Source organism: Aphelocoma coerulescens, chromosome 12, assembly GCF_041296385.1.
Source record: "Aphelocoma coerulescens isolate FSJ_1873_10779 chromosome 12, UR_Acoe_1.0, whole genome shotgun sequence".
Taxonomy (NCBI): Eukaryota; Metazoa; Chordata; class Aves; order Passeriformes; family Corvidae; genus Aphelocoma; species Aphelocoma coerulescens.
In genome coordinates this window covers 7,069,490-7,083,354 of record NC_091026.1, presented here as the reverse complement: position 1 = coordinate 7,083,354, position 13,865 = coordinate 7,069,490, and the positions used below count along the sequence as shown (strand labels likewise).

At 41.6% G+C, this 13,865-nt stretch overlaps 1 protein-coding gene across 1 annotated transcript in view; it reads right to left on the bottom strand.

Annotated features, from left to right (window-relative positions):
- Window positions 1–13,865, bottom strand: part of FANCD2 (FA complementation group D2) — a 36,536-nt gene that overhangs the window by 21,753 nt on the left and 918 nt on the right. The window contains exons 2-18 of the mRNA XM_069028376.1: window positions 13,419–13,508; window positions 13,125–13,259; window positions 12,459–12,526; window positions 11,635–11,738; window positions 11,056–11,119; window positions 10,222–10,274; window positions 9,174–9,252; window positions 8,363–8,487; window positions 6,915–7,002; window positions 5,870–5,974; window positions 5,090–5,190; window positions 4,490–4,598; window positions 3,883–3,918; window positions 3,355–3,498; window positions 2,959–3,093; window positions 2,531–2,662; window positions 1,296–1,403 (exon numbers count right to left, since the gene is read on the bottom strand). Of these exons, the coding sequence (XP_068884477.1) occupies window positions 1,296–1,403; window positions 2,531–2,662; window positions 2,959–3,093; window positions 3,355–3,498; window positions 3,883–3,918; window positions 4,490–4,598; window positions 5,090–5,190; window positions 5,870–5,974; window positions 6,915–7,002; window positions 8,363–8,487; window positions 9,174–9,252; window positions 10,222–10,274; window positions 11,056–11,119; window positions 11,635–11,738; window positions 12,459–12,526; window positions 13,125–13,259; window positions 13,419–13,485 (1,653 nt within the window). The 5' untranslated portion in view covers window positions 13,486–13,508. The remainder of the gene's footprint in view (window positions 1–1,295; window positions 1,404–2,530; window positions 2,663–2,958; window positions 3,094–3,354; window positions 3,499–3,882; window positions 3,919–4,489; window positions 4,599–5,089; window positions 5,191–5,869; window positions 5,975–6,914; window positions 7,003–8,362; window positions 8,488–9,173; window positions 9,253–10,221; window positions 10,275–11,055; window positions 11,120–11,634; window positions 11,739–12,458; window positions 12,527–13,124; window positions 13,260–13,418; window positions 13,509–13,865) is intronic.

Below are 13,865 nucleotides of genomic sequence, written 5' to 3'. Positions count from 1 at the left end.
TAAAGTCTTTGCCATCACTGAGGATAGAGTCAAATTGCCAGCCTAGGATCTCCACAGTTACAAACTGTCAGCTCAAAATAAATTCTAGACACTCCTCCCCTTCTTTTCACAACTTCTGAGGGTGACAGGCAGAACATCCTGATGGCAAGTCCTCCTGGGCTGCAAAGTCACACTGTGTGTTGCCAAGGCAATTTTCACAAATCACACATTGGGGTGGGAGGTGGGGAAATCACTGAGGAAAGTAGTTCAGAAAGGAGCTAAACCTGCCATACAACTGGGAATTTTGGCAGTGAAGAGCTCAAATTTAACAGGGTGAGTGGGAAGGCCCAAAATGACTATAGAAATGCTGTTTTACGTGCCACAGACCAATCAGAGGAAGAGCAGTTTTCCTTTACAGTCTCAAGTTACCATGTGCAAACATACCTACAATTACAAACTACACAAGGACTCAAAGAAAGACAAATAGTCCTAATTTCTAAGAGCTGAACTTTATGAATGGGAAGATTTTCAACCCAGACATCTCTGCTGTGAAATAAATATCTTTGAATATTTATCTACTATGCTCAAGGATTCAGAAATCCAGACAGAGGTATCCAGTACCACCACTGTTATGCTGCAACTGAGTCACACAAGATATCCTGTGCAAGATGAAGGTGGATTTAGACAGACCAGGTTTGACAGCTTCTCATGTTTAAACCATAGGCATGAGAGGTGTGAATTCTACTACTTCACAGCAGAGTCCTCTGCACTGTGAAGTTCAGTTCTTCTGACAAAAGTCTCTGTTGTCTCTGGTGTACAGAATTTAAGTGCCTGAATCAATACAAACATCTCAGAGAAGACACTGAACTGTGCTTTCTGAAGGCTTCTAAGTGATGGAGAAACAGAGCCACTCAAGGAGGCTGCTGAATTTACACTTTTGCAAGCCCTCAAGGCTCAGCTAGACAAAGCAACAATCAACATGACACCATGCTGGTGACAGTCCCACTTTGACTGGGAGGTTAGATTAGGGACTACCATCAGTACCCCTCCAACAACACGTCTAACAACTCTACCTTTCTTAGATGTGCAAGAGAAGGGGACCTTTCTCGGAAAGATGAGAGGCACATAGTCACTGTGATAAGCCCTTGATATCAGGGTGGAAATAAGCTGATCTGCAGCCACTTGGGGAGAAGAGAATTTTAAGATGAAGGATGTCCTGACATCAATCACTGTTCATAGATGAGGCCAGTATTTAGTTAACCTAGCAAAAGCACCAAGGCACAGCCTGAACGACTTTCTGTTGTGTCTCTGCTTACCTGAATGTAGCTCCCTTCTTGCTTCTGGCTGAATGCTAAAGTGCTGAGGATGTAGAAAAGCTTCCGGATCTGGCATGGATTCAGTTTCTGTGTAGAGTCTAAAATGGTCTATAAGAGAAGCCACAAACTAGCTCAGACGTATCAAGAATCCCTTTCCATAATCTCAAAAATACATGAATGGCCAACCTCAGGGAAGATAATTAACTTTACCTTTTCTGTACACACATGAAAAAGCTACACTCAAACTAAACAAATACAAATGCCACATTGTTGCTCTGGCCTTAATTATGGCAGGTCATTTTATCAGAGGCTGAATGGGAAGAACAATTTGGCTACCATAAGCATTTTGGGAGTGCTCAGGACAAGTGACAGCTGTCTATTTTCTATCACAGGTTTGGTCACAGGATTCAAAGTATTTGACAAGCAAGAAATTAAGCAATTTTCATTTAACAATCAACCAGCTAAACAGCAAAAAGTATACAGTTTTCCCATAGGGTACAATTAAATCACAGGGAGCACCAAAGTATCAGAGAAGTGTGGGAATACCCATACCCACCCTGTTCAAGGACTCTTAAATACAAGTTGTCCTTAAGCTACATACCCACCACAGATGGGGAGTGTTCAGTGAAAGTACTGTGACATGCTTGCCTTGCTGTTTAGCTCTTCCCTCAATCTCCACTTTTAATACTTTTGGAAATAGGCAACTGGGCAGGTCTGACCCTGCTTATCATTCTCAGAACTCAGTAGTCCATTTTTTTTCTCCCCACTAAGTACTTCCTTTTTTTAAATTTTAGGACATGTCTTCTTCCATCTCTGTGAGCAATTTTGTCTTAGGATTCAAATACTGGCTAAAGTGTTATCAGTCTTTCAATAGATGGAATGGGCAGTCCACAAAGGGGGTAGGTTTTTGCCAAGTTTCTGAAACAGCTGATGTAAACAGACATCATTTTCCTTCCATTGCAGGCACCATTCCACACCTGCAATTTAAGCATCATCTAGCTAAAAGGAATTGTCTATCTTAATTTCCCCTGTCGAAAAATCATACAGTCCTATCTTACAGCTCACACTCTGAAAGCAGATACCTTTCACTTCTGACCACTGCATTTCTCCAGACAGAAAATCTTTACAGGTACAAGCTTTTCCAATACCTCTATTTTGGAGAAGTACTGGTGTATTCTGGATCTGAGCCAAAGCGGTGTAAAGGACCCAAAATCTAGTATAAACCCAGAACATACCTTCACAAAGGTGGCATAGCGCATCAGCAGGGATGTGTGCAGCACCACCAAATCCGTGAGCACATCCAGAGAAATGTCCAGTTCTGTCTCACTTCCACTGCACACGTGAGTCACCAAAGCAGTCACAACCTCCTAAGGAAAAAGCCACCAAAGGAACCACAGTGAAATATCAGAAAACGTCTGCGTTGCTCTGCTCATATGAACTAAGTCCATCAAGTACAGATAATCAAAGCAGTCTCTGTGCTTGAGTCCCTAGCTACCAGTCTTGCTGTGATTGTTCCCCATCTTCTTCTTGGCCTACTCTTTGGCACAGACTTCTCTCCAAAGGCTTCCAACTGCCTGAAACCCTGTCCCCTAAAGGATCATGACATACATCCTAGAACCAAGTGCAAGCCCAAATAAAACAGCTGCCATCCATCACACTGTACCTGCTGGCAGTAGGAGTCAAAGGCTGCAAAAGCTTGTTTGTACATGCAGCTGCCAAAGGAGACCACAGCTGGGTGTGCTGAGTGCAGAAACACCTGAGCAAGGGCTAGGATGGAAGGGAAGAAGTCTTTGATAACCTGAAATACAGACACCATGAAAGAGGAGATTATTGTTGCTTGTTTTCAACACATCCAGTGCCGAGGAAAGCTCAACTTCAAAAAACCACATTAGTTACAACAGAGGACATGTGCCTTGGGACACTGATCTGGACCAAAAATTAGAGAAGTACATGTACATAACTGGAAAGGTATAAATAATGCAGCACAGGGCTAAATCATCATCTGACCAAGATCTTTGAGAGATAAAAGAGAGAGCCCCAAAGCAGGATCAGCACTGACCATTGAATGGTTTTGGAAGGCATTCTGCATCAGCTGCTCCGGCATGCAGCCCAACCGGATTTTGCTCCTCAAGACCTTCTCAGTTTGCTTCTTGTTCCTGGTGTTTGTAGAATGGATCAGCAACAAAACTATCAGATCCAGAACCTTTTAGAGGAAATAACCACCACTCATTATGCTGAAATATTAAACAGTCCAGATAACTCCAAGTCAAAACCAGAAGTCTAAACTGAGAACAAAGAAAAGACCTCAAAAAGTCCCAACAGTCTCAACTGCAGAAAAACCTTGTGAGTCCAACAGGACAGAATTAAACCAAGATAACTCTGTCCCTTGACATTAGGAAGGATGAACCAAGGGTTACAAAGAAAATGGATGGTTGTTATACTCAGAACAAGTCCAACACCAAAAGAACCACCCATGAAACATCACTGGCAGTTTCTGCTCCAACTACAAAAATCTCTTAATCTACAACCATGAAGAAAGCCTTGAGAACATCAGCAGAAGAGGACAGTCCCAGAGCAGAAGTATTACCTTATGGTCAGACACAGATGTGCTGTTCTCAATAGCCTGAGAGAAAAAAAACCAAGCAAGCTGTTAAGCTACAGTACAATACTATATTCCAAAACCAAATCAAAAAAGGTAGACACCAAAAGTCTGTGACACCCTGCTCACAGATTTCTCTCCTCTACAACAGGATACCTATCCAAGTCAGCAAACTGGATCTTGCCAACAACAGAGAATACAGAAAGCATTCAAAAAAATAGCTAAAATTTGAGTTTGATCGAAGACACTCTCAAATAACATCCAGATTGAGAAAGGAACTGAGGTACTGAGTAATGAAAGACTGAGAACAAGAAACAGTCTCATGGTTTACTCTGAAATGTAACTTAAAATTAAATTTGGCACAATACCAGCCAATATTGATTTTCAGCAGGACATTTTCAAGCACCTTAAGGCTTCACACAGCTCAGTCTCAGTACATGGGTATACATTTTTCTTCTCTTGCTGAATGAAATGTATCGATAAAATGAAGGGCTAACATTTGTCTTTTGATATCACATTTGATTACAAGAAAGGCTCAGGCTCAATCAAGGAGCCCAAATAAATAAGGAAACAAGGACTGAAGCATGTATCTTACCTTAATCCATGCTTCAGAGACATCTTTCTGAAATCTCACAGCTAACTTGATCACATCAAAAAGTAGCTTCACACAATTCTGGCTGGTGGTTACTTGGCTCAGGGAAGAACTGTAAATTATCAGAAAGGAGGAGACTCAGTCCCTGCAAATACTGTCACAGAAGGAACATGGCAGCCCAGCAGTCACAGCACTTACTTAAAGCAGCCACTGTCCAGAGGGAATGTTCTGGCAAGGACAGGGAGTGACACAAGAGGGTGCAAACAGAGGTCGCAGAATCAATGGAAAACATACTGGAGGGAACTTAAAACAGATGAACTGGTAGCAACATCATTATAGATGAAGTTGCTTATTCCCATGCAGACATGAATGCAGCTGGCTCAAAAGGAACTACATCCACAGCAGGGGAAGCTGGCTGGGCAAGGACTGACAAATGTATTGTATTAGTACCAAGCAGGAAGGAATAAAAGTGTCTGTGCCTTTCCACAGGATAAATTAGGCTCATGTATGTAGCCAATGGTGCCAGAGAGACCAGAAAAGGAAGAGTTTAAGTTCTCTTGTCTTGTCCTACCCTTGGAGAATCAGATAAACCTGTTTAAGTACCTGGACTGGACTTGGCTTTTAATCTTCTTCTGGGAACTGTGCATCTGCAGGGGCAGAACACACGATGACAGATCCAAGTTCTTACGAAGATCAGAAATCACCTGTAAAGCACAAATTCATGCACAAATCACTGTGACAAATGAGGGAAGAACAGAAAAAGCTGAGGAAAATAAAACAATTTCCCATAACAACCTTAAAATTACAAACAAAAAACCTCATATAAGATTCACAATACTTAACCATGTCCAAATCTATGTTTTTTTAAACTTAGAAAATGAACCACCAAAACTTTTCACATTGTGTCATGATGTTGCAGATGCATACAGAAAGCAGAATTTTTTTAAAGCTACTCTGCGAAATTTCCACCTATATCTGCTTTACGTTGCTGTGAACTGTTTTTATTCTGCTTAGCAGCTGAGCAAGATATATGGCAGCCTCAGGAATTCTGGGACATGCAAGTTTATCAATCTGACTGCTGTTGAATTGCAGTGTACCAGCACAGAGTGGCTTCCATGTCACAGGCACACTTTTTTTTACAAGAGTCTCCCTGAAAGGTTTGGGCAGATCAAAAACCTCACCTGGCTTAGGCTGAGGCTTCCTCAACATACAAAAAAAAGTGTGTTTGATACTTCATCAAGGCTGGCTTTGATCCCTGGCAACATTAAAATTTTACTTGAAAACATTAAAAACATTCATCTCTGCGTGTGAAGCAACTTCCCTCTGTTAAAACACACACTGGTGTGGAAAACACACACTCCCATTATGAAAAAGATACTGTACCTCTACTGCATCTGCTGCCTTGACATTTTGGAGGATGAATTTTACTACTACAGGCAAATCTTCCAGTTTTACAGAAGGCACAATGGTCATGGCAGACTGTCGCACCTGAGGAGAGAGCAACACTCCATCAGCTGGAAGACAACACTTCACAGAAACACAATTATTTTCGTGGGAAGGAATCCTTATAGTCCAGCCTTCTGCTCAGAGCAGGAATATTGTCAGTACTAGATCAGATTCACCTTGGCTTTGCTGAGTCTTGAAGATACCCAAGGATGGAGGAAATCTCCAATCCCTGCCACCTCTTAGATAATTTATGTCAATGCTGCAGACACTAACTTGTTTTTCCAAATGTCCAACCAAAACCTCCTATTGTGGCCACTGCCCCTTATCCCTCTTCAACAAGAAGAGCTTGGCTCCATCATTTTTTAACTGGCTTTAAAAAGGGAAAAGCATGGACAACATGCAGCCTGCTATGCAGCACCAGCATTTTGGGACTATGTAAAAACACTATTTAGTGCACTCAAATGAACCAATTTTATTTTATTCATAAGAAGCCCAACTCCAAAAAGTACAGCAATGCAGCCAAGGCACATCATCATCTCTTCTCCTTTATCAGCATTCTGCAGAGAAAAAACCTATTTAATTATTTAATCACCAATCTTCTGCCTTTCCTTAGAATATAACAATCTAGTCTGGTCACCGTACTTCAAAAAGATAAAATATTGACAATAAGCAGGTTTAAGACAGGCAATAAAAATTTAGTGCAGCAGGACAAAGTGCTTCTGCATTAGCTAAAACAGCTGTGATTGAAATTTCTGGTTGTTACAGTACGCATTCAGAAAATTTCTCTCTGCTCTTCACTGAACCCCTCACATTTCAAAAACCAGCTTTAGCTTCTGACTTCTTTCCAACTTCAGGAGCTCAGGACTTTTGAAGGCCTACAGGAGTCAGATTTAACAAAATACTTAAATGAAGAAACAGTTCCAGCTCTCGTGTTGCTAAGCAGAGGCTGGGGTCTGCCGAAGTGCTCAGTAAAAGCTCTCACCTCAGCCACAAGTTCTGCATCAAGATCCAGACGAGAAAGGGCATCCAGGATTGGCACTGTCAGCCGTCTGCCCTGCTTTAGCAAGCAGCTGATACACAGGGAAAAGAAAACAAATGGTCCTCTTAACAAAACTAAGAATGTATCTTTAGTGTATTGTACGATTCCAGTAGTTTTTGTGGTCACTGCAAAAAAAAGAAATCTCTGAAACTGACAACAACATATGCCACTGGCATTATGGAAAACTTGTTCCCTAAATTACTGCTCCTTATGTAAGAGCTGCACCTGTCTTTTAACAGCCTCATGGACTTGCCCAAAACTCATGTAATCATTCTTAGCTGAGATCTCAGTTTCTTACAAACTTTCTCTAGCAAGAAGTTGTACTTAAATTGTGTTAGTTGAAAAACACCTCATCTGCAGCATCCTGGTAACTCTGCCTATGCTCCCTAATTCATTACAAGTAATTACTTGTTTTCCACATCAGACATGGGTAGAGGCTACTGAGAATATGGAAATAAGTATGCCTCACTGATACTGTTTGGATCTCAGCTTTCAAAATACACAAAGAGAGAAAACAGAAGTCTGAGGAGTTTGATTACCATAGGAAAAATGTGTGGAGTTCTTTTATCTAGAAGCTGAGGCAGTAAACTGAGAATGAAAATAAAGTCACAATTTGAGAGGGTACAAGGAACGGGATGCACTGCTTGCAGTAATAATCTGCAACAGTGATCACAGGTTTGAAAAGATAATTAACATCAGCATAAATGCAAGTGATCTGTGTAGTAGTAAGAATTAGAAACACTTAGACTACTCAAATTACTAAGTAAAATGAATACATTATTCAAGAAGACAGATGTAAGGACTAGCCTAAGGCAGTGCTCCCTGGGAGGATAACCCTTGGCATTAGGTCCCCCAGTTGTTTGGGTCAGTAAACATGATTGAGAAAAGTATATAAAATAGCCAGAAAGTTCTGTTTCATGCACACATTTACTGTGTTGTGTGTGGTTTGGGTTTGTTTTTTTTTAATTATTAAAAACCATGTTGATTCTTACCACAGCAGAATCCAAGATGAATGAGAAGTTGTCAATAGTAATATCCCAGTGACTGATCATAGACTGATCCAGAATAAGTAGTGAGTACTTAACTGGATTCTACCTGTGCTGTATGCAGGTAGTCAAGAGTTTAACAATTATTTAGATAAAAGCAGTTTTGGAGCATTGTCTAAATGCAGTGTCTGTTGCCTGTGCTCTCTAAGAGCATAACAGCACAAATGGAATGTCCTAAGCCAGTGGTAGGTGTCCCCAAATGTTGCAGTTAACTGGAACACACTGCTGTCCTAATACTTCAGTCAGTCCCAGAGCAACCTTCATTAACACACCTTGTCCTTTTCTACTAAGTGCAAGGGGGGAAAAACAAAACAAAACAAACCCTCCCAACTAAATCATCTGTACCTGAGCTCTCTGGCAACCTCACTTTGCTGGGAATCCTCCAGGATCTCAGGTAAACTGGTGATAATATCGTGCTGGATTGGTACTGGAGAGACACTAACCATCTGCATTAACTTCTTGACCAGATCCTGCAGACAAGAGGAGCACTGGTGAAATGCACAGATCTCACCATCAGCACAACAACAATATTATGCATCTAAGGTCCCTCAGTACATTGTCTGCCTGGATTTATGCCAACTGTCCCAAACTCACTGTCCTGCTGAAGTCATGAAGCAGACCATAGACTTTTGTGGAACAATGGTATTTTACAGGTAGGATATCATGATCTTGGTGAGCAGAGGGAACTGGGAAACACAACAAGCTTCCCAGTGTTCAGTACTCCAGTAGAGAGTAACCCACAGAGACTGACTGACTTAGGGAAAGAAGGAAAAGAATCACCAGAGCAGGAACAGAGAATTCATCCCCACACGCTTGCAAGTATCCAGTATCCTATTAGAATTCAACAAGAGGGGATTGTAACTTCCTGCCAGCAACAGCTTTAAAATGGGGTCACCCATGTGAATACACATGCACAGATGTAAATTTATGTAAAAGATTAATTAGAGCAAGGAAAGAAGAAAAATAGTAAAAGAAGGTCAGAAGTCACTCAAGACAATCATAACAAAACAGAAAAAAACTAAATCTCTCCTTCAGCACATCAATACAAAAACAAAATCAGTTCTCATCAGCACAATAATTCATCTAATCCCACCTGAGAGGCATTCCAGAAGCTGTTTGGGAAAATCATCCATGTGATTGCACCTCTGGTACCCACCTGGCTGTCAAGGAGCCTGTCAAGCCACTTAAACTGATTGACAATGAGCCGAGGGAAATTTGTTCCAAAGGTGCCCACACTGAAACAGCAGAAAAGGACACACGGCTTAGTCAGACCTACAGACTCAAAAGCTTTGCTGCTGGTCAGCAAGACCAACTAACCCCATTCTTAACTGGTCATTAATACACAGAAAGAACTTCACTCTTCTTACAGTTTGATAGGAGACAAGTGTAACAACATCCATTTTTCAGAATTCCCAAAGGATTCACAGCACCATTAACAGCTTATCACTTTTACATCCAAGATCCTTTAGAATTCTTGGGTGAAAACAGTTCAGACCTTGTGACTGTCTGTGTTAAACCCTCCTCAAACAAGATTTCAGTCTGAGACAATTTCTTAGGCTACACCCCAGTGCAGCACTTGTATCCTGTATTCCAGCAGTGCAACAAAAACTGCAGCAGGAACAGCCTCAGCTTCATTCTGCCCCTTGGCCTGCCCCACTAACTCTGTGGTGAGCATCCAGGGCACAGGAAGAAGAGATGAAGTGGTCAGGTCTTGCCTGTGTGTGTGTGCCTTACACCTCAAGATCTCTCACTCCAACTATGATGTTATACTTTTAAAAACCAACAGATGCTCTTTCAATTTCCCTTGTTTGAACACAGTCTGTACTTTTAAAAGGAGATCTGTTTGCATCTCACAGCCTCCCAAAACTCTGCAAGCAGCCACTTCCATCTTTTTTTTAAATGATGAGACACTCAGTCCCTCTGCTGAAATAATTCCTAAGCTTGTGTCAGTAGCTGCAAAAAGCACAATCAATCAATGCACAATGTCTGCATTTCAGCTTCTAGAAATTTGTCCTCTGCTTTATGCACCCACAGATTTAAGGTCATGGTACCTCACAGATTATTTTACACAAGTATGAAGAAAAAAACCCCATCAGTGCAAACTGCCATTCAGGTAAATTTGAAGTAACAGTTAAAGTCAAACAGCTGGTGATTGTCCAAAAGAAATTTCATTTCAAGGCAGAGAGAAGCCAGTTTATACTCACATGTCAAAAAAGAATTCAGGGATCTTTTCCAACAACAGTGTTATGACAGCAGGCTGAAAGAAAGGCAAAAAGACAGTGTTAGGGTGAGTTACCAGTTGTGCTGTGGCATTGCCATCAAAACTGACCTTTCACAAAAGATGAAATATACACAGAGAATAAAATACTTGAAAGGCTCAATAAAAGTATTTCCTGTATATGAAATCTCTTGCCTAATGCCAGAAAGGAGGCACACAGCCTAAGAAGTGAAAACCACTTTTCAGAGGGTGGTATAAACTACCCACATAACCCAACAGAATCAGAGCATATGGGCAGGATGTACAATTCTTCTGGGCCAATGAACCTCTCTTTCTCAGACCCAGCTGAGTTGCTTTTCACCACAGAGGAAACTAAAGCATCAACTTTTAGATGTTTGAAAACAGTCCCCCATTCTAGCACTTAAAAAACCCACATATTCTCCACAGTGGAAGTGGTTATATCTCATCAGAATTTCCCATGGTCGACCTGAGCCATCAGCTCTCCTTCTGCTCCTGTTCACCTCTGAGAAGAGTCTGGCTCTGTGTTCCCTACACCTTGCAACCAGGTATTTGAATACCACGAAATTTCCCTTAATCTTCTCTTAAGACTGAACAAACCTAGTTCCCTCTGTCTCTGCTTGTCTGCCATGTGTCTCAGGCCCTAAGCATCTTTGTGTCCCTACAGAAACAACACACTGGACACTGTTCCAGGTGCAGCCTCACCTGCCTCAAGACCAGTTCTATTAATCCTTCACTTACATAAGCAAAACGTTCCCTACAATCAAAAGCACTGTAAAGAAGGAAGATAAGGTGCCCATACCTGTAAGATCTTAATCCCAAGAAGCAGTTTAATGAGGCTTTCACAATATGAGTGCACCAGATTCCTGCAAGATGAAAGATTCCACCACGGTTGTGTCAAAAATATGTTGGGAGAACAGGCTATAGCTCTTTTCATGACTGTTTTTTTAAAAAACTATATACAATGACTTAAGGTAACACATGGTAATCACAGACACACACAAAAAGATTTAAAACTGCACTTTAGCTCTGAACCAGCTCACTCTCTACAAGACTAGAAACATGAAAGTCTGTGGTTAAGCTGTATCTCCTGGAAAAAAAAAAAATCTCAAAAAGGAATTGACCTTCACCAGCCCGATCAAATTTTTTTCACAGTATTTGGCTCTTCCCCTAAAATACCACGGAGTCCAACGTGTGCCAGACAGTAAATTCTGTGACTTAACACTCTAAACTCACTGCTATTAAAAAGCAATGTACTACACCAGCCACCCTGCTTTGGTGTGCATCAGCTGGAGCCTTTCCCTCCACTCTGGTCAATGTCACAGGACATAACTAGAGGCTGGCTCTGACTGAAGGGGAAGGCAAAATACATTTTCTCTACCTCGACCCCTCAGTCCGTACAGGAGTGCAGGGCAAGAGGCAGTTCTTGAACTGGTTCCTGTCCTTGATGTGAGATTCCAGGCCGCTGATGAACTGCTTCACAACCTGCAAAGCAGAAAGAAGTTACCCACCCTGAAGGGACACCCCAGTCAACTGCTGTCCTTTAGGATGCATTTTGCAAGCAGATATGAGAACCAGGAAGAGCTAACCAGGGAACTGCAAACAGAAACTGTGATGGAAGGAAAGCTGGATAATAACTGAATGTTAGTCTGGACCATTTCCAGAAGGAAACACTGATTGTTCTGCAAAATAACTCTAAAGAGAGTGTCTCACATTTTACTTTGATTTTAAAGGGCTTTGCCCTTCTTCCTGTTCAGCTGAGATAGCAACCTTTAGTGTGACAAGAGCTGCACCCAAAAAATATCTGCAGTCAAATTACTGGCCTCAGGACTTTCACCCTGGACTTGCTGACAGGAGAGGAGCACCACATCATGGCAGTTTTAATGCTGCCAGCTCCACCTAACACAAAACCAAATCCAGCTTACCAGAGAGCTATGCAAGTGATTTGTCTCCTGTAAGAGTCTTTGTCTTTTGAATAATATTGCCAATGAAAATTACTTTGACAGGGCACAGTCAGAAGGACATGGAGATTAAAAGGCTGGAACAGCAATACTGAGAGAACTGGAAAATGTGGACCACAGAAATCCAAGATAAGGTGATGTGTTGCACGCTTTTGTATGAGACTAGCAAGGACAGGCAGCTGCATTTGCATCTTTTGCTACTCAGCAAACAGCTTTAAAGCTGGCTCCTGCCAAAGCTACTTACAGCTGGGTAAGTAGGGTGCTTCTCCAGGGCCAGGCAGAGCTTCTTCTGGAAAGCCATCTGATCAACAGCTAAGGAGAAAGTTTAGAAAGGAAATAAAGAACAAGACACAGTCTGTCCATACAACACCACAACAGCTACACCAAGTACAAGCTCTCAAGCCCATCCACCAACATTTCTGCATTTGCTCTACTGAGAAGCCCAGTTGGCAAAAGCCTGAGTGGAATCAGCCCTTCTGCTTTCTCTAGTCAGGGCTGAGAGTAGAATTGAAGACACTGAATACAGGAGTTCCTGATGGCCTTGTCTGAGCTGAAAGACAACAATGCCATGTTTGTTTTCCCATTTCAGAGCTCCTGCCTCTGTAATTCAATACTGTAATCACAGATACACTCTAATATTTTTCTATATACCTCCAACAATCTTTCAGAAGCCCTTAGACTTGGCATGTCTACACCCAAAGAGCTAGTGTAATGAGTTTAGGTGATGCACTGAATTCAGCAGGAGCAAGAGGTATATAATAAATAAGAGGCCAGATGAAGGTTTGTTTGAACTTTGAAACAAGCTAGCTCAAGCATTTTTGTCCTGCAAGTAAAACACACTGGTACTTTGTACCAGCCATCCTTGCAGGTTTTCATCTATAAGCAGAAAGAGCAAGTGTTAAACTCGTACCTATTTCATTCTGTCCCTCCCCAGCTTTCAGCACAATTCCAGATGTCCTAAGGAGCTCTTCAAAGACTCCCTCATTCTCCAATCCACAGAAGGCAGAGGCGTTTTCCTTATCAGAAATCCGTGACTTCTTAGTTTCTGAGAAAACAAAACATGCTACATCAAATATATAAAAAATCAACAGTGTCATTAACAATCAGCATTATTAAAACTGCCATTTTGGCCTTGTCCCTGCTTGGGAGCTGCTGCCTCTATTAGTGGGTCTCCACCCCAGTAAGATGATACCCAAGCACCTACTTGGCAAGTCTGTCTTGCAGCTCTCTTCAGAGGCATCAACTTTCGACAATTTCCTTTTTGAAACCATGGTAACAAAACCTTTGTTGTTGCCTAAAAAAATGCAGGAAAAATACAAGTGTTTAATTGATCTCTTTTTAAGCAGATCTAGAATGTATTAGTGATTAGCAAAAGAGAATTCAACACAAACTGAGAGTGCTCAAAGAAAGATTGCCGGGGTAACCAGTATCACACCACATTTTTCTGCTGTGCAGGTTGAAATTTCAGAGCTTGTCATATTTAAATAGCACAATACATCACTTTTTCTAAAATGTAGTTCCTCATAAAACAAGGTTTGGCCTTTTATTCAGACACCGGGCAAAGTGAGCAAGTATGAGATTGCATCCACTAAACTAAACTCAAGACCCTCTCCACATGCCTGGACAAAGCAACAAAGGACCCACAGTTGAG